Source organism: Grampus griseus (assembly GCF_964374135.1).
Source record: "Grampus griseus genome assembly, chromosome: 4".
NCBI lineage: Eukaryota > Metazoa > Chordata > Mammalia > Artiodactyla > Delphinidae > Grampus > Grampus griseus.
The window spans coordinates 3,123,697-3,148,640 of record NC_138997.1 but is presented as its reverse complement, the minus strand read 5'-3'; the positions used below and the strand labels follow the sequence as shown (position 1 = coordinate 3,148,640).

At 43.1% G+C, this 24,944-nt stretch overlaps 1 protein-coding gene across 7 annotated transcripts in view; it reads right to left on the bottom strand.

The window, feature by feature from the left end:
• The window catches only part of RAPGEF2 (Rap guanine nucleotide exchange factor 2), a 241,680-nt gene that overhangs the window by 127,286 nt on the left and 89,450 nt on the right, over positions 1 to 24,944 (bottom strand). For 4 of the 7 annotated variants that reach the window (XM_082652809.1, XM_082652814.1, XM_082652813.1 and 1 more), the window contains exon 4: positions 15,586 to 15,669. In XM_082652809.1, coding sequence (XP_082508935.1) covers positions 15,586 to 15,669 — 84 coding nt within the window. Of the gene's footprint in view, positions 1 to 36; positions 88 to 15,585; positions 15,670 to 24,944 lie in introns of those variants that run through there. The other 3 variants (XM_082652818.1, XM_082652811.1, XM_082652817.1) reach the window with 3 other exon arrangements.

The window sequence follows — 24,944 nt, the reverse complement described above, 5'->3', positions numbered from 1 at the left end:
TATTTTTCCCTTCTAGAGAAAAAAGGTGGCTCTTACCTCAGCTGTACCAGGGTGAAGGGAGCAAGCAGTTTTTGTCTCTTGCCACAATCTAAGCAGCAAAGGCCAGTGGTGTGGTGATGACTACACTTTGGTGGTGTCTATGTCCTCGTGACCAACTGCTGGGGAACAGCTCAGCTAAACTGATGTGCTGCTATCAGTCTACTCAGTGGCACAAACAGGCCTCTCTGCTGATGACAGTGCTTTGTACACAGATGGCAGCTGATCAGTTTGCAGAAAAGTTATGGTCCATAACAGTTTTCCCATCAGCTTCTGGACACATGCCTTATCCAAAATGCCTTTGTTAAATCTTCCCCGTTTCATTGTGCAAAGCACACTGTGGATGAGCTGAAGAGGCGAGGAAGCTCAGCTCTGAGGTCTTATTTTAAAATAACCTGATTTTTGGACTTCCCTGGTGGCGCAGTGGTTAAGAATCCACCTGCCAATGTAGGGAACACGGGTTCAAGCCCTGCTCCGGGAAGATCCCACATGCCGCAGAGCAACTAAGCCCGTGCACCACAACTACTGAGCCTGTGCTCTAGAGCCCAGAGGCCACAACTACTGAGCCTGCATGCCACAACTGCTGAGCCCGTGCTCCACAACAAGAGAAGCCACCGCAGTGAGAAGCCCATGCACTGCAATGAAGAGCAGCCCCCGCTCACCGCAGCTAGAGAAAGCCCGTGCACAGCAACAAAGACCCAACGCAGCCAAAAATAAAATAAACACATTTATATAAAAAATAATAATACAATAAAAGAAAATAACTTGACTTCTGTAAAATTCATTAGAGGTAAAATAAACAATTACATGAAGAAATAACTGAACAGACCTATGTAACTTGTTAGTGAGAAAAATGGTAGATGAATTCAAATGAATAGTTCAGATTCATCCTAACCAGTAAAAACCTGAATTGATCTCAAGAATCAAACATTCAAATAATGGCAACAGAAACATCTGATATTCTTTAAAGGCTTATACGAATGGCACCCAAACCCAGCCACCAGCCTCCCCCAAATCCGGTAGATGTCATAAAAGATGTTGAAATAGCACACATGTCTTTATAAAATAGGACCTAAACAATAATTCAGGTCACTTGAATTAATACTGCATTCACAAAATTCTTGGAAGTTAAAAGAACACATTTCCAAGAAAGGAAAAGCATAAATTCACACATATGTGTGATTTCTTACGAAGATATCAAGTAATAAAATGTCAATTTATTGAATTCAACTGCATGGAACGTGGACATTTTTCACAAACCAAACTTATCTTGTTTCCCCTTGTTTTGTAAATAACCGTTCCTTCTAATTCTACCAACAGTAACCCTGGCAATATTGTTTAACCTGTTTCAGATCTGTTCTTATAGACTGAGGTAGTTAAAAACCTAGTATGTATCATCAAAAAATATTTAGGAATATAGTTAATGAAGGCTGTGTATGACCTGTAAAACTACAAAACTACAAAACTACTAAAAACTACAAAAGGGGATGCAATCCTACAAAGGAAAATAATAGAAGATCTAAATAAATTATGAGCTATACCATGTTCATGGTTTGGAAGGCTCAATATTAAGGTAGTAAACCTTCCCAAACTGATCTACAGATTCAATACAATTCCAGTCAAACCCTAACACTGACAAGCAGATTTCAGAATTTATATGGAAAAGCAAAGACATAGAAGAGCTAAATAATTTTGATATAGAACAAAAGTGAGGGATTTATACTACAGGATTTTTACTATAAAGCTACACAAATAAAGATAATGTGGTATTGGTATAAGAACTGACATGTATCGATAGATCAATAGAAGAAAAGAAAGAGTCCAGAAACAGACCTGAAACAAATTTGGTCTACTGATTTTTAATAAATGTGCCAAGGCAACTTAATGCATAAAAAATGTTCTTTTCAATAAATAGTTCTGGAACAGACGAATATCTGTATCAAGAAACATAAGCCAAACCTCAACCCTTACCTACACCATACACAAAAATTAAATCAAAATGGATCTCAGGCCTAAATGGAAGAGCTAAAATTATTAAATTTCTAGAAGAAAAACATGAGAAAACCTTTCTGACATCAAGTGAAGAAGAGATTTCTTAAACAGGATACCAAAAGTACAAACTATAAAAGAAAACACTGACATAAATGGACTTCATTAAGGTGGAAAGTTTTTGCTTTTAAAAGACACAGTTAAGAAAAAGGCAAGCCACAGATTGGAAGAAAATTTTTGCTAAATATATCTAAAGAAGGAATTGTACCCAGAATACATAAAGAACACACTCAAAAATAAGACAGTCAATTCAATATTTTTTTAATGGGCAAAATCCAATTTTTTAAAAAAACTGTTTGAAACGGGTAAACTAACGCTTCAAAGAAGATATGTGAATGGCCAATAAACACATTAAAAAATTCTCAACAACACTAGTCTTCAGAGAAACACATAATAAAACCACAGTGAGATGACCATCACATATATGCTAGAGTGGCTAAAATTAAAAAGACGGACAATACCAAGTGTTGGAGAAGACGTGGAGCAACCAGAACTCTCAAAAACTGCTAGTGGGAAGGGCAAAATGTTACAGCCACTATGGAAAACAGTGTGACAGCTTCTTATAAAGTTAAACATCCATTTACCACATAACCCAGCAATTCCACTCCTAGGTATGTATTCAAGAAGTCATGAAAACATACGTCCACACAAACAGAAGCCCAAAACTGGAAGCAACCCAAACCATCAGTTTCAAACTATGTTCTGTAAAAATTAATACTACCTCACTTACAAAATTCAATAGGATTTATAATATCTGGCATCCCCTTTATATAAGAATTGGCAATATATTGCATGACTTGCTTCAAAATAGGACTGGAATGGGCAGTAAAGCACAAGTTTAGTTGTCAAAGTCTGTCCCTATAGCCTTCTGACATGATAAGCATCTCTTTTTTTGGCTCTGTATTCCCCCTATTTACCTGCCCCTCCACCCTCCCCTCCCCTGCCCTCCCCTTCCCCCAAAGCTTTTCAGGTGACTCAATGCCCAGATCATGTCTTCATATTCCCTGCAGCTCCCCTGTCTGTCAAAGCACGAACCATAACCTGCCCTAAAATCAAAAATACTCATTTCACCTCTAATATCCACCCACCTCAACCCTCTGGATTAGGCTGTAGCTGTCAAATGCATCACACTGCCAGACACGCAAGTTCAAAGCATCTTTTAGTCAATCCTCTCCCTTATCTATAATTTCAGTCACTAAATTCCATCATCAGTCCTCCTCAACTACTCTCACATCGAATTCTACTTCCATGAAAACACTGGTCAGGCCCTTGACCTTGGCTAACCAAGGCCACAGAGATGGGGTTCCTATCTCCAGTCCCAGCTATATGGCATCTTCCAGGGTCCCCTCATTCACTCATCTTAAAACTCCAGTGCTTACACATTGGTTCCATGGTCATTAGCCCAGCTGCTCAGTTCAGATCTGACTGACCAACTGCTTGTAAGCTTTGAAAACAGGAGTATAAAGTCCAGCCCAGATCGTAGTGACTGAAAACCTCCAGAGCCTGGACCTCAGTGCCGTACCCATTCTAAGCCAGGTGAATCCAGTAACAGGCCCAGTTCAGTCAAACCTTTCATGTTATCTCCCAAACATCTTTATTGCCAAATACAAGGACTCTAAACAAGGTTTTTTCTACATTTTGTTCCACAAGCACATTCTTAGAAAAGTTAAAAAATACTTCTCAGGCTTGAGAGGTTATCAGGCAGCTCTTCTCCATTTACTCGAAGGACAATAATTACTCTGTACTCTGACATAAATAACCAAAAAAAAAAATCTCTGCTTTTAGCCACAATGATGCTTCCATACACAAAATTAACCATATATATATATATATAACTATATATAATATAAACTACATATAACTATATAAATTAACTATATACAAAATTAACATACAAAAGTTTACTTAATATATGTCAATATTACCTCAATTCTTTTTAAAGTTCACTTAAATAGGATAATGATTATAAAACCTTGAAGATCCTATGCATTCTCTGTTTCCAAAATTATATATTAGTTAAAATCCAAGATGAGGTGACAAAGTGGTAAATTGAAATGGTCTCAAAATTCTGAATAAGAATTAATTATTATTATTATAGACTATAAAAACTACCATGGCAGCAGAAAATCTCTGATACACATACATACATACTTATATACATTCTGGATATGATTTAGACTGATGAAAGAAAATAGTTTTCCTATTTGTAAAACTGAATTAAGTATGAATACTTAATGGTGGTTTTCTAACTGCACCCTAATGAACCAAAATATAATAATAAAAAAAAAATACAGGAAAGTGTTGGACAGATTTTGGCCATGGCCCTAATTTTAAAAATTATCTGAAAATGTTTAAGAAATAACAAAGATATCTTAATGAAACCGACACACTAAGCAGTTTACAGAATTAAAACGTAGAGTGAGTCATCAGTAAAAGATAATATAAAAATTATCCTTAAATGTCTGACTCAAAAAAAAACTTCGAAAAGCAGAACTAAAAAAATCCAGTTATTTGATGTTTATGTAGATCTATATAACACATGAACATTCAATACCAGAAATTATATTTTATATTTAACAGCAAAAGTATCCAACACCTATAAAGCCATAAATGTGTGGCAAAAATATCTAAGGAAATAAATATTTTTAATATTTTGAACTTACAGTTCAATATTCTAATCAGTAATAAATATTAAGCTGGCAGCTTTTAAACCCACATTATATTTAATTAAATTCTAACTTTTATAAAAAAGGCAGTGATATACATGTCTAAGCTATTATTTCACTTTATTTAAACTATTTCTTAATTCTTGAAGTACTTAAAAATTTTTTTAGTACATCTAAAAAATAAAGTGGGGTTCATAGTACAGAATAAATTCATTTTCTTTAACGTTCAAATATATGACTGGTGTTGTCTATTATATATAACATGTACCTATATATGTAATTTTATAGTCATAATAATTTTATAGTCAATGTAAAATAAAATAGAAGGTCCCTGAACTATGGTTAACTGGAAATTTTATTTTAATAGATATTCCAGTTTTACCAAGTATAATTTGCTTCTTCTATGAATCTCTCTCTTAGCGACAGCCTTACTCTCGTCATTTTCTGTCAGTGTCCCCAATACTGAAAGCATATTTCTTTAAACAAAACCCAATTTAGTTGCTATGTATTTTAAGACACTTTGAATTCATACAGGTGAAACAGTAATTCACACACCCCTCCAAACCAACCCTTCCCCAAAATAAGTGTGCACACACAAGGGTTGGGAGTTCCTTTACGCTTAGCAGCAAACAATTCCAACATTTTACAGAGAAAAACAATACTGTATTTCATTGACGCATGCATGTCAGACTTGAAAACCTTTATGAAATATAATATCTACTTTTGCAAGAGAAATCCAAACATCACTGCAAATACGGACTTCTAGGATGAAATCACACACTCAGTTATACGAGGACCATAGATGACTAAACTCCCCGACTGAAGACTTCAAGCATCAGCTGACCTGTGATACCACATCATCTCTACACACAAACACATCAGAGATCTTCCTTTGAAGGCTACTCACTTTGTTAGGACACCACCAACGCCAGTAGTCCAAGGACCATGGAAGCCTGACTTACATGTACCGCTCACCTGCGAAGCTGTAGTTATAGCAACCAAATTCCCAACTGGACCCAGCCACCGAGCTCCCTCTCTAGAGAACAGTACTGCTCTGAGGATCGGGTATCACATCGGAGTATGGTCTAAATGATGCTAAAATCATGTTAGCTGTCCAAGATGAAGATGCTGTGTACTGGGGCAGAAAGTATAGCTGATACCCAAAGGGGGAATGCTTTGGTATATCCCACTGTATCTTTTAACGTATTTTACCCTATTCCTTTAATTTATACATCTACCTTATTGGAAATTTAACACAGCACATATTTACATCAAGTGCAACTAAACTCTCCCTTCGACAGCATCAACTCTAGTCCAACCAAGCTCACATTTATTTCAAGACGTATTTGCCTTATTTGGAGCTCCTTCCCGGCGCTTCCTTAAAATCTTTAATATATATGTTTACCTTGTGTGTGTGTGTGTGTGTGTGTGTGTGTCCTGGGAATACTTGGACTTGAGTCAACCTCAGGTAGGACAAGTGGAAGTTACAGATGATGTAACAGCTGAAGGAGAAAGGTACAGGGCTGAGCAACAGACACGTCTCGTAACGAAAGGTAACTGACAAACTAAGAGAGTGTGAAGGAGACTAAAGAGGCTGCTGGCTGTCTGTTCCAATATCCATTCTCCTCTTTCTCCTTAGAACGATATTTTTATGTTATTATTTTCAGGGGCATAATTCATCTCAGAATAAAAGACTACATGCCTCAGGCTCCTGGGCGACCAGAAGCGGCCATATGACCACACCTGGACAATGTGATGTGAAGAGAAATGTTGTTTCAAAGATGGAAGTTAACTTTTTTGCTCGTCTGCCTCTCCCCTGCTTCTAGCTCCCACTGCAGACGTGATGGCTGGAGCTTGGCAGCCAGCCTGTGCCCTGAGTGGAAGCTATGAACCGAGAAGAAGGATGGGGACCTAGGGCTGTCCTGGCCGTGGACCTTCAGGGTTCTCTTACGGGAGAGAAAAAGTAAGTAGCTCCTGCTATGCTCGTACAACTGTTTTATGCAACCAGTATTAATAATTTCACTGTAATTAATACAGATGGCGAACGAACGATACCCAGTAAGATGCCGTCTGCCCTTTCCCCTCTCCCACACCCTGCACGGATGATGCGGTACCTCCACCCCGGGCTCCCTGGACCCGTCCTTCCTACACACTGCAGCCCTGTTCCCTCCCAACTCTTCTCCTCTATACTAACCTGACTTCCAATAAATCATAGCTTATTACAAGTGATTTCTAAAGGCATTAATTAGCTTAGCATAGTATTGCTAAGCTCCTTTTTAAAGTGATTTTTTTAAAGGGCACGTTAAAAATATAATCCTGAACCAGTACGATTCAACGAATATTTACTGAACGCCTGCTCTGTGCTAGGCACCGGGGAAGCAAAGATGGACAATACAGCCCAGGCCTTTAAAGACTCTCACAGTTGAGAAAGCATGTGGTTTTCACAGGTGAGGAGGGGTGAAGTGGCCGTCCCAGCAGAGGGAGCAGCCTGGCACGTCCTGAGCTGCCCTGCACACCTCGCTGCAGAGGCTGGGTTTTATCTGTTTGGCGGCTGAATGTCACTTAAGCTCCTTAGGCAAGGGATCAACAAGCAAAGCCGTGAGCTTTTAAACGATGATATGGCTTCATACGGAAGCAGTCCTGAGGGCAGGTGGGGAGGTGCTCTGACAACTTAACAAAGGCCCTGGCGGTGGTGACCGAGGCAGGTGACTTGACAGGTACGGTCAATTCCTAACTCTGAAGGGTTACTTGCTAAAAGAAAATGAAAAGCAACTGTCAGGAGAGAAAAGAGAGGCCAGAACTGAGACTCAAAAAAATTTCTAGAGTAGGTGACAAGCTGTTTATGAAGCCATCAGAGATGGAATTCCAGACACGTATCCTCAGTCCCAGTGCCTGGGCGCACCCGTAAGCCCTGCTCCCCTGGCCCCGTTACCGCGTCCCTGGCAAAGCACAAAGCCAGCAGTGCCCACACCCACCTGCTCCACACCTGCCCCCAAACACCTGCTGGGCGGTGGGCGGAACATAAACGACCACATCTCAGTGACCACTGGATTAAGTGGGCACTCAACACTCCCTTTGCTTCACCACCTCCCTCTCTGTCAAAACCCCTCAGCGCCCACCACTGGGCTCCCACACCCACCCACGGATCTGTGGCTCTGATCGAGAGCACATGAAAGGGTGCAGCGCTCGCACTCCTTCCAGAGCCAACACCTGCCCCGTTGCAGGCTCCAGCCACTTCTGCAGCAAGGCCCCTCTTTCCTGTGCGAAGCCCTCTCTGCTGGGTCACTGCCATCCACCCACAGACACGCTCTGGCTTCTTCTGAAGAGACAAGTCCCCGTGGACCTACACCTACCACCCTGCTTCCCCAGCTCCTCTCTACAGTGAAATTTCTGGAAATAATGCAACTTCTCTTTCTCCAGTGCTCATCTGCACAACGAGCTCTACCACTTGACTGAGACAGGCTCACTCAGGCCACCTGTGACCTGCAGGTTGTTAAACCCAAAGTCACATCTCCAGTCTCACCCTACTGATGCTCCGTGAAGCAGCAGACGAGCAGACCGCCCCCGCCTCTCTGCGCACAACGCCATTATCCCTCGGCTCTGGGGACCCACAGCAGCGTCTCCGTGTGTCAGCACCACGGTCCAGGCAGGCACGTGGAGGCTCGATTACATTTGTAGGGTGGCTGAGTAACACAGAAGGAGACGCATATAAACACCAGCAGCGGAGCCACTCAGGACAGAGGGCAGGACGGAAAGGCTCACTCGTACTAGCTAAGCATCCAGCTCCCTCAGAGACACAACGAGTAGCCGAGGGTGAGGTTTGATTCTGGACATCAGCTCCAGTCATTTTGCTCTTCGCTATTGATCACCCTCGTGGCAAACATCCTCCTGAGATATGAACGTGTTAGGACACTATCCCTCCTAGGGATTAGGTATAACAGATTAATATTTAAAAGAACAATACAGTCCCCATTTACTCTTGATAACTCTCTGTTTAACTTAATAATTACTTAACCTATGAAGTAGAATGCTTTGGTGATCTGATACAGATATGTCAGCTTAACTGCTGCTGGGCTGGATGTGGAGGAAATAACTGTAGAAGCTTGAGGGAAAACAGTCAAGTCCCAGAGGACCAGCTCGCTCTCACATTCTCTCTCTCTCTCTCTCTCTCTCTCTCACACACACACACACACACACACCCCTTTATGCATGTAGGTGTATATTTTAATCCAATTATACATTCAGCTATACATATGTTTCCATGTGCAGATCAAATCGAACATTTTTAAGTTAGAAGTTAAAATAAAAGTACATTTCTGTGACTCCATGCCTAACCAACTATTTCATTAACTGGTCAATGACAGGTCCAGTCACCTGCTTCTGCAAAACAATGTGATAACGGACTATACAAAATAATGGCCGAGATAAGTAGCTCCTATTAGCCTTACTCTGCTGTTAATCCACTCACTTTAGGTCACTCCAAATAACCATTAAACAGTCTTATGGTTTCTCTTGGAAGTAAGGGAGGGAAGGAGGGAGGGAGGATGTTTCCAAGAAATACGAGAAACTTCTAACAGCAAAGAAATATAAAGAAAACTAGAAAAGCGTATTATCACCTCATTTAATCCTGTTATAAGTTACTGGTGTCTCCCCATGTGAGAAGGCATCTTTTATCTTATCTCCTCATTAAAACTCAATGAGGCAGTTTTCAGATGATTCCGTTTTCCCTTTTGCTTTCTACTTTTCCCATCCCGTCTTCCATAACCACGCTTTCCCTCTGAGCTTAATCTGTGCCGCCACTGTTGGGATTCTGCCAACACCTGGAGGTAAACCTCACCTGTAATGGACAACTTCCAGAACTGATCCCCGCTTCTCTTCACACCTTCCGGACACATGCCCAATGAGGGCGCCCTTCCATGACAGGCGAGTTGTTTTTAAAACACCATCGTCCACCTCCCATAAGGCATCACGTGACGAAACGAATTTGTGCCCCTTCCAAGAATACGATATTCTAATCCTATACAGCCCTTTACGTGGAATAAGGAATATTTAATTGTGCCTTCAGTCCCTACCACAGAGACAGAATCATTCTCCCACCGTTTCACCTTCTTTCACTCCTGCGAACAACTAGCGAGTTCTCTGAGCAATCAATTAACCTGCCATGTCGCACGGGCAAGCAGAAAGGAGGCCTGCGATGCTTCATCTCGAGCAGCTCATTGTTTGTCATGTGAGTCAAAATGAGGAGAGTATTTCAGCCTCTCAGAACTGATTAGTTAAATGTCTTGTCTCCCCACTTATCCTCATCATAGCTGCCAGCTCTAATTTAAAATGTGATTATCACGAGTACCGTGACAAAATTTTAATTTTTAAATTGTGGGTGTATTTGGTATCGGCGGCAGAGGAACACTAACCGTAGGGGGACACAGCTACTGCGGTGCAAATCAATGCTGCACGCCCTTCTCCGACGTGTGCCAGTGTTATCGGAGACCTAAGGGACCAGCGGCCCTGGGCTTTCCGGCCACGCGGTGCAGCTTTGTAAACTGGGCTCTCGTGAACGGCACCATCGCTGACGCTTGGCAGCTCTCCACGCCTGGAGCGCACGTCTATCCCAGACAAACAGTCCTCCTCTCGTGGCCCTACTCGAGCTCCTACACATCTTTGCACTGGCGTTCTTGACGCCTACTTCCGTGCTGTCACTCATGCTCTTTATTATGTTCAGATTTCCTTTCCAACCACTGCCCCACAGTCTGAACCATCAACGCAACCCAAAATTCACTTCCTCAACAGCCACCCTCGACTACCATCCACATGCATTAAAATACCCCTGTCTTTGGGGAGATTTTGCCTTCGCTGTGGCCTTTGCTACACCAGTTCACGCTGTACCGTTTAATGACCCCTGGGCAATTTTTTCATGTTGCACATACGACGGCCTCGTCTCCCCAGATCTTCCCCTTCAGCCTCACAGGCCCTACCCTGGTACTGCATTGCTATGAAGGGGAAGAGACTGCGTACTGATTGCTCTGAATGTGAAAAATAGAGACAGTTTTTGACTGTCAGAGCAATAAAAATATTATCTACTTATGATTAAATATGGTGTGCACGATCAGTTCTATTAAAAGGCCTTCCTTGGAGGCCTCTATGATAAAATTGATTCTACTGAGAAAATCAGATTCAATGTTTTAGTAGGAGTGTTTTTTTTTCAAGATTGTGACTAACATAAATTCAAGAAGAGTCTGTCTAACAATAATGCTTCACATCTAAAACATCTAGTGTACCCTTTTTTTTGCAAGTAAGTATAAAAATGATTGCTATATTGGTAGAAAAAGATTCCAATTCTATGAGTTAATATGCAACCTAGGTAAGGGAATTCCCTGGTGGTCCAGTGGTTAAGACCCTGCGCTTTCACTGCTGAGGGCCTGGGTTCAATCCCTGGTCAGGGAGCTAAGATCCCGCAAGCCGTGTGGTACAGCCAAAAAAAAAAAACAACAACAACACACTTAGGGAAGCTATTTCCTTCTCTAATAAACAACCCAAACAGCAAGTTGAAAGTTTAGAAACACAGTCTGGGCCTATCTTTACTACCTAAATTATTGCATAGAATTATCAGCCTTTCAAAGAAGTCAGCAGTCAAAAAATAACATTAATCCAAGTGACTATTCTGTGACTTTGCTATAAATAGGCTTCAGCACTGTAGAGTGGGGCACTTTTGAAAGTGAGAAGATTTAAGAATATAATAATGTCTATTACAGTCCTTAAATACACTGATTTAGAGCACATTAGGGCAATAAACAGTATTAGTATTTTCCTGCCCATTGTGTACAGAAAACCAAATGTTCTTTTAAAAACGATTTCTAAACCTGCACCTTCAGCTAAGATAATTTTCCTCTATCAGTTCCCAGCCCCAAGGCTGCTGCAAATGATGCCTTTGAAAAACTTCTTCAAGACACTTCGCTACCCTCTGCCCGTCACTGTCTTAAGACACCCATCTACATACCACGACTGTGGACGTGAACAGCAGGGCACAGCCTGGACCACAACTGCTAACTGCTCTGCTTACAGGCTTGGAAAAACACATACCGTTTCTACCATTTCTATGTTCATCTATGGCAAGTGTCCACTCTGGCCTTTTCCTCAATGAGAATGAGAATAGCCTCTGCTGCACTGCTACCTCACCTTTGCTCACCCGCCTTCTGCTCATGCAAAGACACTGAATTGTAACAACGGCATTATACGCAACACTGTAAGTGACATGACAGCCACCTGTGCAAATATCCATGTTTCACAACTCGGTAAATTTCTAATAGGTTTACAGTAAAACTCATAAAACATCATCTTCTCACTGACATGGCGTGGACCGAGGCAGAGTGAGTAGGTTGTCACTGACAGTCACAAAGGAATTCATAAGCTCCACAAATGTTAAAAATCTCATCAAGGAATAATATTCATGCTTGAATAACCAAAATACAGAACAACCTTTACCTGTCTAAAAATAAAAACAAAACCATAAAATGCTGGCCTAAATGTCAACTGAGGAATTCAATAAAGCTCATGAAATCTGGAAGCCAACCTGCAGCGTACACCACCCTTCCTACTGGATGATATCACATGTCAAGGCAATTTCATGAGAATTAGTCAAAAATGTGAAAATGCTGTCCAAAGTGCTTTGATCCAAAACTAACTGTTCGGGGTGAATTGCCCGTCAAAATGAGTTGAAACTTTCAAGAGAATGGTCAGGTTACTTATTATACATAAGGATAACCAATTTCCAGGCTACCATGGTAAATGGAGAGAGTCATCTGTGAACTAGTTGTTTTATAAAACCAGACTGCTACTAACACCTCGTCCACATGACGCTTCAATCAAATCTCAGTGTTTCCTGGAGGAAAATACGGAAGAATCACTGATGTTAACCTTTCAGGTAGGACCAGCAGAGGGCCCTTCTTACGAAAACAATCTCAGGACTGTCCCTAAGGCAACATCTCCAAAGGAAACAAATAACTCGGACGCAGCAAAGGTCACCAGGCGCAACGTGAAGAAATAACCTATAAATAGCGCTGGCTTGTCATTCAGTCAGAAACACCATCCCTTCTTCACCCCATTACAGCCCTGACTCGCCGGCATTTGACAGACAGCCAGAGAAAGAGTAACGCATGACATCTTTGAAAATAATTAGACGTGGACAGCCAACGTATTCATCAAACAGGCCTGAACTGCAAGTCCTCTTTCTTGTAGAACAGCAGTTTTCTGAACACTGGGTTCCCGTTCCACGAGTTAGGACAAGCTGTCACTTGAAGCTGATGACGGCTGGTAGTCAGGAAAGATGGCCACAGGCTCCTGTGCCGTTCTGGGGACCTGGTCTATAGATTTCATTTGTACAACAGACTTTGTATCACGACGTCGCTAACCTCGGTTCTCTCTAAGATGCATAAACTTCAAATCACATTCCTTATACCATTATTTATAATAAAGAGTATCAAAAACTTACTCTTTACAATTATTAACCAAACTGTGGAAGGTTCAAATAACTGAACATTAAACAGACATCCTAATGCGTAACGAGTAAGCCTTTACAAAGAGTTTTTGACATTAATGAGTCAAGCGAATACATACTCTTTAATTGAAATTAGCAAGACATTAAGTTGTTTATAAAGTATGCTCTTAAGTATGTAGAACACATACATGTAAGGCTAGATAGGAAAAGACTAGACTATTAAAGGATGATTACCTTGGATGACGGACTTCAGAGGGTATTTTTCCTTACCTTTCCCTTTGAGCATTTATATAGCAATTATCATTGCTTTTTACATTAAAATTATATGTAATTTTAAAAACATGCCTATGCTTAAATATTAGCTGCCTCTACCCACCTCCAAGTTTGGAAATAGAGTCAGAGCCCCCAGAAAGAGAGCAAATAGTAGGTCCTGTGTTTGAAGGAAGAGTGTTCTATTCAACTCCTCTGGGAAACAGAATCCCTGAATGACCGGACTCATTCCCAGGGTCACACCAAGCCTCCCGGGCAGAGTTCGAGGATGGAAAACCACCCACCAGCCTACACTGCCAGAGTTTCCTCTGTTACAAAACGCAGGTAACATCTTGCCAAAAATGCAAAACCTCATTCTAATCATGTGAGCACATCACACAAAACCAAACTGAGGAACATCATAAAAAACACCTGGCTCTTCGAAAATATCAAAGTCCTGAAAGATAAGGAAAAACTGAAGAACTGCCAGAGACTGGAGGGGACTACGGAGCAATAAAAAATAAATGCAAGGCGGGATCCTATAGAGGAGCTTGGAACAAAGTCGGTGAAATTCAAAGATCTGTAGATTAGTTCACAGTACTGCACCGAAGTGAATTTCCTGGTCTTATTCACTGTATCGTGGTCACACAAGACGTTATAATTTTAGGAGAAGCTGGATGAGGGGGTATATGGGAACTCTACTATTTTTTGGCAATTTTTCTGTAGGTCTAAAATTAGTTCAAAATTAAAAGTTTAAAAAAGAAATGCAGGTAACAACCATACCTACCTCAAACGACAGTCATGAAATTAAATGATTTATATATAAGTAAAGCTTTTCAAATGATGCCTGGCAGACAGAAAGCACTACCTACCAAACCCTTAGCTACTGTTCTCTCATCATTTTAGTACCACTACAACTACGACTTCTGTTTACAACTACGACCGGGGCTACTGCTACTGCAAGAGCAACAAACAAACAGGCAATGGCTCTTCCCTCCCTCAGGGGGCCATTCTCCAAGCAGAATAATGCTTGCCGAGCTGATCTGGGAGGAGGACGAGAGTGGGGAGGCCTGGGAACCACGCCGGAGGCTTCTCCCATCGGAGACGCCACCTCGGGCCTCCTTCCTGCCACCCGGGCCCATCCTGCACCTCGGCAGACCGATACAAATGACCTCTCCCCGTCTCGCTTACTCTTCTTACAAAAATTTCTAAAACACATTCTTCACATGTCCCTGACCCATTCTGAATGATTTATCAAGAATGTATCTTAATATTTTTATGAGAGAGTTAGGTTATAGAAGGTGGGGAGTAGAGGGGCATAGATTGCTATGCTGTGATAAATTTAGTCAATTTATTTACTCAGTAATTTTAAATAAAGATACTTAATCAGTTAAAATCTTTAAATCTTTAGTCAAAATAAACATACTTAATTGTGAAACACACACAACGAGGGGGAAAAAATCACTCCCGAAACTCAGTGGTTCCAGGGACCCTCAGGAACCCGCACAGGGGCAGCGCGCTGGTGGCAGGGGAGCCCTGACCCTCTCTGGCCACAGCTGCTTGGAACTAGGTAACCGCTGCCCCGGCCCCACCAGACTGTGGCCTGAAGATCCGAAGAAAAGACATGGGCACGGCCGTCAAATGGTGCAAGCTTTAGGGACACAGGCCATAAACCAACAGTCAGCACCCAGGAGCCAAAGTCCCAGGGAGAACGTCCCCAGGGGTGACCTAGTCCCTGGTTTCTGTTTCTAGTCCCACGTGGGCCCAGGGAACCCTCTCGGACTCTCTTTAGACGTGTATGAGAGGCAGTTTTCATTCCCTCTGAACACACGAGTCCTCAACTAGCCGGGTACATCCACGTAACATGTCACCAGCACGTCCTTTGTCCTTGCCCTTCGTTAAAGAGGTTGAATCAGTGTTTACAACATAGAAGAGTCCTTTCTTAAGATTTATATACCAACACCCCAAGGTGCTGCCTTGCTTTGTGTCAGCAGAACAGGAAATCCGACGAGAGAGGAATTCGGGAAGAGAACTCATTCTGCAAAAGGGTTTCAAGCTCCACGGAAACTCTACTCCAGAATGTCTATGCGATACCTGCTTCGTGGCAGAAACATGGATTCCTTGATGAACACGGAACCAGAGAGGAGGATGTACCAGCAGGTCCCAATATCATCAGGACTGAAAAGAAAAGATAATAACATCAGATGATTATCTCCAACAAAAAAAATAAAAATCATAACATACAAAGCACACAGTATCCATGTTACTCGTACAATCCTGAAGAACAATGACATGTCACAAAGCACACACCTAAAATACCATCCTTCAACTACTGGAATTAAAAATTATTTTTCACACCTAAATAAGCTAAAGATATTTATCAGCAAACTTAAATGTTTTAAACGTTCATTAGACCTATAGCACCTACCATTCCAAGTTTTGGGTTTTAGTTTCATTTTTTTGAGCTGAAAATACTTTCCCTTGCTTCACAAAACAAAAATACAAAGAGGCAAACAGCGGACCTGAGCTTTCCCACCCTTTGCCCCGTCTCCCAAGCCCCTACATTTCTCCACCACACTCGCTGGCATCTTTCAGAACTTCCTCATGCACACACAGGGATGGACATACATTCTTACCCCTCCGCCCTCTCCTTTTTACAGAGAAGATGGCACGCGCTACAGAGCTCTTGCCTCTGTGCTAACGCAGAGGTCTTTCCATCAGGAGACGGCCGTCTCGTTAGATGTGCCTTATTTGACTTAAGCAAGCCCCCACTGCTGGTCATTTCAGTGGTTTCTCGTGTATGCAGTTATTTTAAAAGAACATGAAAACTGTGATGAGTAAGCTTATAGCTCCAGGAGTAACCTTGACTAGAAAACTAGACCTGCAGCTGCTGAGTCAAAGGGCACACACACTGTGACTCTGATAAATAGCGTCGTGGTGGTTAGTTAGTAACTTCTGTGCCTACCACCTTCCCACGGCCTTGCAAGTAGAGTCTGTCTATTTATTTAACAAATGTTTAACAATTTCAGGATGAAGTCTGTTCTAGGTGCTTAGGATACTTCAGGAAACAGCAACAAAGATCCCCACCCTCGTGGAACTTGTATTCTGGTGGGACAGTCCCCATAATAGACAATAAACATAACAGATCAGTAAATTATAAATCCATGCTCTGGGAATAAGTTACCGTAGGGCAAGGAAGATAGGGGTGGGGTGTTATAATTTTAAACATATGGTGGACAAGTCTCGTTGAGAAGAGCAGATCTGAACAAAGGAAGCGAGTAGACAATGGCTCTCGAGGGACGAGGATTCTCGGCCAAGGGAAGGGGGATGCGTGCGGAGGCCACAGGCCAGGCAGCTGGGCAGGGTGGCCAGGGGTGCAGTTGAAGCGAGGGCTGAGGGGTGTTCCTTCCCTGAAGCTGTCTATCACACTTCGGGGTTTTTGCCAATCTGCTCGATGAAAACTGTATTTTAGTGTACTTTTTTTGGGCTGCGTTGGGTCTTCTTTGCTGCACCTGGGCTTTCACTAGTTGCGGTGCGCAGGCTTCTCATCGTGGTGGCTCCTCTTGTCGCGGAGCACGGGGTCTAGGCGTGCGGGCTTCAGTAGTTGTGGCACGCAGGCTCAGTAGTTGTGGCTCACAGGCTCAGTAGTTGTGGCTCACGGGCCTAGTTGCTCCGCGGCATGTGGGATCTCCCCGGACCAGGGCTTGAACCCGTGGTCCCCTGCATTGGCAGGTGGATTCTTAACCACTGTGCCACCAGGGAAGCCCTCTTAGTGTTCTTTTATTTTTCTTCTTTATTGTAAAAGCAACTTTTTTCTTATGCTCATGAGGCCTACCTATTTCTTTTTCTGTGAAATCAGTTCATAACTTTTAACCAATTTTCTATAAATCATGAGACTTTTTCTTATCTAGAAGCACTTTATACAAATTAGCATTTTGAAGCCATGAGCTGTGACAACCTTTTCCCCAGTTCGCTGCTTCTGTTTGAACTTTATCCTGATTTTGCCATGTCTTACGTTGTTTTATTTTATAGAGGCAAGTTTATCAAATTTATTAGTCAGGATACAGGCTCAGCTACTATGAAAACAAAGCAGAAAGCCCGACACAGCAGTGGCCGAACAATGGAGGAGCCCATTTCTCTCACACGTGTAGTGACAGCCTGGTGTCGGGAACCCAGGCTCTCTCCCTGTGTGGCTCGCTCACCCCGGCCCGTGGCCTCCATCTCAGACTCTAAGGGGCAGGTCCTAACCCACACCTGTCCGCATTCTAACCACTAGCAGGAGGCACACAGCCTACCCCACCTCTTCTACGAGGACAGCCTGGAAGCTGCAGCCCAGCAAACCACATGTGCGTTGCAAGGCAGTCTTCCGCAACCTATGCCAAACCTTTTTACTCTCTTTTTTCCTTTTGGCACGTGGATTCCAGAAGTTGCCAAAGACCACCAAGTTGAATTTAAAATTCTGAATAATTAAGTTATTTAACACACTAATCAATATCACCTAATCACTTTCATTGCTATCTGCTTCCAGAGCATATCAGCAGCAAGTCACTGCTTCCTCCCAAGCCCGTTCTTTACCAATTTCACAACTGCTTAGTCCTCAATAGCAAAGCCTCAAGGAAACATGAAGGAAAATATTGTCAAATAGACTTTAGTTCCAACGAAACCATCAAAGTAAAATGATTTCTCAAATGAAAATGCAAAGTACTTCAAAAAATAATTTATACCCCTTTCTCTCTAGTGCTTAGTCATGAGCTTTTGCAATCAACAATCATTCACCTAGGACTTCCCTGGTGGTGCAGTGGTTAAGAATCCACCTGCCAATGCAGGGGACATGCGTTCGAGTCCTGATCCGGGAAGATCCCACATGCCGCGGAGCAACGAAGCCCGTGCGCCACAACTACTGAGCCCGCATGCCACAACTACTGAAGCCCGCGTGCCTAGAGCCCGTGCTTTGCAACAAGAGAAGCCACCACAATGAGAAGCCCGCACACCGCAACGAAGAGTAGCCCCTGCTCGCCACAACTAGAGGAAGCCCGCGTGCAGAAACAAAGACCCAACACAGCCAAAAATAAATAAATAAATTATAAATAAATAAATTTAAAACAATCATTCACCTAGCTTAGGGGAAAAAAAGTACTTGTCTTCCTTGACATAAGGTCACAGCGTAATTATTCATTCTGATTTCTGTCAAGTAAAAATGTGTTGTCAGATGCAAAAATAGTTTAAATTTTTTTAACAAGTAATAAAACACTGAAATAAAAAGAAGAAAAAAGGAATTATCTTGTAAACTTTTAATCTACTGTTGCACTTACCATGTTCCCTTTATCACCAAAAGATTGGTCAAGAGAAATGAAATCTAGTAGGAAATCAAGGTTGATCACCACTAACTAGGCATGTGAGCAGAGCTGTACAGAGGCTCAGTAAACACCAATGACCAGCCCGTAGTTGTTATCATGGTAAGAAGCACAATAAATGTCACCATGGTCCAGATGAACTGTGACGCAGAGAACATAACAAACGTTCCCTGGCTTTTTAGTTATTCCACATCTGTCCTTTTTGAAAGTAAAATTACTATGGACAAAATTAACACAATGTTTGTAAACTCAGCTTTCCTGGAGCTGAACAGAAAACACGCGTGAAGTCAAAGGCAACCCATGTCCAAAATGGATAAAACACTTGTGACAGCAAACAGTCTGGCCCCCCGAATACCCACCGATTACCCTACAATTAGGGCTGACTCTTCGTCTCAGGAGAGCCTTGGTAAAGACTTAAGGAAGTGAAGAGAAGAAACTGGTCCCCCATCTCTGTCACTTACTATAATTTCATTTGCCTGTTTCTCTCCCTTTTCCAAAAAATTCAAATCTTAACTCCCAAGAGCTGTGTCTGCTGCTGGAGGCATCTGCAGAGAATGACCATTCGAACGCTGACTGGATCTGGTGAGCGTCTACTACCTGCCATGCCAAATAAAACAGTCACGATGTCTTTATTAGTGAGCTGTCTCTTTTAAAGATTCATGTCTTGCAAAAGCAAACGAATTAGAACTAAGAATACAAAAACAATGAGTCTCATTTTAAAGATGCTCTGGAAACAGCTGTAAGCTAGAGAAACACACCCCCTCACCTTTCACACCCACACCCCACAGGACTCAGGTTTGGTTTCTGCTCTGAAAATTCCTCGTTGTGAGATAACCATCATAAAATCTGTTTAACTCAGTCTTAATCAGCCAGAAAAGTCTCCTGACCTCATCTGAAACCACTGTGCTATCTCATTTAGCCCGTTCTGTGCTTTCCCCTCTCATGTACAATTACACGTCAGGCAGGCAAGTGTTTCAGCATGAGGCACGACCCTTCCCTTCAAGGTCTGCAAATACGCCCCTTCTCACAGGGCACCTGTCACCTGTGGGGCTCTATAGGTGCCAAGCGACGACTGTTTGTTTTTTAAAAGAAAAGATGAAAAAGAAATTACCTAGCAGTAACAGCATCAAACTTGTCTACACTGAGAGGGGACGCAAAATGAATCCGAGATCTTGCTTGCAGACACACTGGCGATGAAGCTGGCTAACGGAAGACTGATTAGTATAATAATTATTATTGTTCATATTACCTAGGACTAATACTGAGACTTGATTCTGTCTAGTGGTCCTCAAGCTTTAATGTACACATGAGTCCCCTGGAATGCGAAGTAAACATGCATGTTCCCAGGCTCTACCCATCCCGCCAACACCCCAGTACCTGATCAAGGGTGGGAGAACCATCACGATGCCGTCTAAACAAACATTCCAGGGGATTCTTATGCGTGGGGGCTTGTCAAGTTGAAAAACCATGAGAAAAACTGCCTAGAACTCAAGCCCCAACTGGAACAAATGGCAGGGGAAAAAAACCCCCCAAAACGACAACTCTGTCAACTGTCGATACATCTAGTTTCATTCGCTAATGGCATTTAAATTTTTCTCAAATAGTTGTTTTATGTTTTAAAACTATGAGCTAAGGAGCTCCATCAAGGGTTGCTGAAATGATAAAAGGTGAATCTTGGAATAACTCTAACTGACCATTTCCAAGTAACTTTAGTCCTATATCACCAGTAACAGGTAGAGGAGAGAAGCCGAAAGATTAAAGGGGTACATCTAGCAAAACAGGACTTGCCAATCTCTCCCATCACCAAAATGAAACTTAGAGACGACCTGCCAGTGTCAGACGGAGCTAAGAACGCCAACGGACAAATGACTGGATGCCAGCACCTCCCCGTGCTACAGCTGGCAAGATGAAGCCCAGAAGTGCGGCCCTCTGCAAAGCTCCTGTTCTGATTTCATCCACAGGGACGAAATGAATCAAGGCAAACGAAACAAAACAAGCAAACAAAATATAAACAGTCCATCATAAAATGATCGATGCGCCGTGCGATCAGAAAGAAGGACCCTGAAGCCATCGAGACCGTCCAGCCCTGCCGCCCATTCTTCCCAGGCTAAACCAAAACGTCACGTGCAGCCTGGGGACGAGAGGAAGAGGCCTACGTAACCTGCTCCCACGCTCTCCCGCCTGCCTTGCCTCTACTCCTCAGCCCAACCCCCCTCCTGGGCGGCACCTGCCCACCTTCTAAGTCACCCCACACCCCGAAGGAACGGCTCCAACACCACTTCCTCAAAAGGTCTTCTCACTTACTGTTTCCCACACTCCAAAATGCGTGTTCAAATTTAGCCTGTTCTGTGCTTTTTCTCTGTCGATTTCTCATCCCTGAGCTTCCTAGGGGTCTCCCTCCACCTGCACGGGGGGCTGCAGCTCGTGGGAACGGAGACCAAGATACACCTCCACTTATAACCCTCAGTTCCTGGACCAGAGGAAGCCCAGCCCCACTAGCCAGCACCTGGAAGCAGCAGTTTGTTGCCGAGCAAAGAGCAAAGGTTTGGGAACACACGTTCTTTCACACCAGCCGTGCGGTCCTGGTGACGTCAGCCCCTGGGGTTCTGGTTCCCCGACCGTAAAACGGGGATATTAGTCCCTCTTCACAACGTCACTCTGATGTAATGACACGGTACGTATCAAGCACCTTGCAGAGCAGGGACATAAAACACTGCTTCTCTTCCTCTCTTTCCCTCCCTCACAACCCACCCTGCAAGGGTCAGCCTACACCTCTACTCTCTGCTCCGAACCCCAGCAGATCCTGGGCTTCAGACTGCGCCCTGCTCAGCCGTCCTCCCCCTTTTCCTCCACATAGGCCTCAAGGCCTTTGAAAAAACCTGCTGTCCCCACTCCTAAAGGGTAACTTCTGCCTAGGAAACTCATCACTCGCCCTTTGAATTCCAGGTTAACGACCACTTCCTCTGAGAAACGTTTCCGTATCTTCCAAATAAAGTGAGTCCCTCTGTCCTGGGTTCCCAGACACTCTGGATTTGCTCACACGAAGCAGAGCGACATCATCGTTTACCTCGGAAGCCTTCTCCCGTTAGCTCTTAAACTCCTCTAGCGCCCCAGTACCCCCAGCAGACACACTAGATATGGCTCGACTGGCACTCAGACATTTTATTAACCAATGTATTAACAGCTGAATAGACACCAACTCAGATATGGTGTTAAAATGACTGAAAGTCAAAGACGTGAGTTTCAATTTACCAGGGACTGGAGAAATGAAGCGAGGCTTAAAGAACGTCCTCGGCAATACCCTAGACGTGCACAGGGTGGCAGTGTCTCCCCACGAAAGGGCTGCGTGTGCAGCTGCGCGGTCCCCGTTAACGAAGCCGGGGGAGAATGAACACGAGGGACCAAGTCCAAGTTGACAAGGGGGCTGGGGGCTGAAAGGATAGTAAGATAATACATCACAAGAAAACAAATTAAGTCAGCAAAGGCGATTATGCGAGCGCAAAAAAGCAACTTGGGAAAAAGCTACTTTATTCAGTTGTTAATACAACGTGAAAACTTAAGTGGAGCCCAGTTGGCTAAAAGGCTGCGGGGGGGTGGGGGGAAAGGCGGGGGAGGGGCTCTGGGCAAGGGCACACGTGTCCTAGTGGACGCGGAGCTGACCCCCACCTCCTGCCAGCCACAAACCGACACCTAACCCACGTCTCTGCGTGTGTGTTTGCAGGGGGGCGGGTGAGTCAGCCAACAGAAACTGAAGGAATGGTCCCCATGCAAGAAAACCCAAACAGTCTGGGACCAGAAATCGGTGCCCAAGGAGGGCGTCGCGGGTACGGGAAGGAGTTCCTCCCGGTGAGCAGATGAGGGGCAGCACGGCACTGGCACGGCACAAGGGCCTGGGGTAGAGAGCACCCTGCGGCGCTGCATATGGGAGACAGCTACGGCGGCAGCAGGGCCCGGAGACGCACGAGGCGGCAACCGCGTGGGAACAACGGCGGGCAATACGGGCGGAAACGCCCAGAAACAGTGGAGAGGACGCCCACTCAGGGAGAGATGGGGGCACGCAGCCGCGTGTGCCAACACGCGTCAGGACTCGGGGAGTTTTAGAAAGAGAGGCTGCATTCTATTATATATACGACCCAGATGCCACGCCACGTCCAAACGACAAAGCCGGCGGCACCTGGGAGAGATGGGAACGGGATTCTTACCACCCGGGCCTACCGGCTCCACATCTCGAGCTGAGAAGCCAGATGGGCAATAAAACGAGGACCATACAAAGTTCCACGAAGTAAGTGGAGCCCGCTAGCAGGGAACCCAGAGGGACAGCCCCCCCGTGACCACGGCTAGGAGAGCACCCGTCTCTTTCCCTGTATCTGCTGTCCCAGCAGCGTCATCCAACGGAAGGATAAAACCAGAAAACACAAAGTCCGCCTAAATTTCTCCCTCCGCACAACCCCCACCCCATTCTGTGGGCTCCGCTCGGAAGCCTCTGCTGAAGTTCACGGCCTCGCTCTTGGCCCCCTACACTGTTACTAGACTCCTCTCACCGGCACAGACTTGTACTCTCAAATGTACAGTTATGCCGATAACCAAAGCAGGAAGAATTTTACCTGTTGACAATAAATCACCCTCTACCCCTTTCCTGGGAATCCAGCAGTTGATTCAGTAGGACGTGGCGAGGCCCTTGGGACAGAAGCCTGTCCAGCCCTCTTCCCACCCTAACGGCTACTGCAATGGATCCGAGCCGGATTTCCTATGAACGAAGTGTTCCAGGGCTTAAAACAGAAGTCCTAACAATGGCCACCTTCCAAGATGCAGATGGCTTTTCAGATACACAATAACTGTACTCTTTTTCACAAATACATGACATCACTTCTGCTACTGGGTTTATCAAAAAGTTTAATAATTGTTTTTCTTGCTCCTCTGATGGGGCGCTAAGCTTTAAGCTCAAAGACAGAACATGTCTTATGTATTTCTGTACGGCCAACGGCACAAAGTAAGCTCACAAGAAAAGTTAATGCAACATGGCAAGTGTGGGCCCTGACAACACCAGGTCACGGCCAAAAGAAAGGTGAAGTGCACACACCAGCAGGACGCACTCAGGCATGAAGTGTAGAACGTATGACAGAAGGAGCTCTATGGAGAGTTAAAATGTACATTTCTGAAGTACAGAATAGCAATACTGTACTGTACAATTATGCACTTATAATATTTCATCACAAATTCTCTTATGAAAACAACACATTTTAAAAGTGGAGGGTAACTTTTTGTTCCATTTCCTCAAAGTTCGAAATTGTAAGGAAGTTACTTCACTTTTATCACTTAAAACTCTGAAGGAGAAAAGCTTCATTTTAACATTAAGTTTTTCAGGAAGTTCTTAGCCTCCTCTCAATAAATTAAATAATAATTATAATAAATAATAAAAATAATAATAAATATAAAAATATATAATATATATATAATATATATTATATATATTATATATAATATATATTTATATAATAAATATATAAAATATATAAAATAATAAATATAAAAATAATAAAAATAAATAAAGGGGCTAGACCAACAAACAGGATAAATCAGTAACATCAATAAAAACTCCAAGAACTGATGGAAATACTGAGGCTATTTCAGCTTTATTTTGAAAATATTTTATTTTGAAAATATTAAAGTATTTTGAGAATATTTTTGTTTTGAAAAAATATTTTGAAAATATAGGGGGTAAGTGGACATAATTTTTTTAACTGTGATAATTCACTTAACAAGCAGAGGGAACAATATAAAGAACAATAACTAAAGAATTAGTAAAGCCAAAGATTCTATAGACTCACTGTGCAATCTTTCTTAAATTTATAAAATCCATTTTAAAAATGAAATGAGGGAGTGATGTCTTGGGAGTTATGAAGTTACTCAATAAACTTATTTTTGAATGAAAGGAAAAAACTCACTACAGATTACATACATATGGCAATCCATCAGTCAATGATTCAGCTAGACTGAGGGCAGAGGGCTACACCCAAGGGCTCGACGATTTCTCAAATTTAAGACAGCAGCCAAAATGAACTCTTCTGAAAACTACCAATGGGTCACGAAATTAATTCA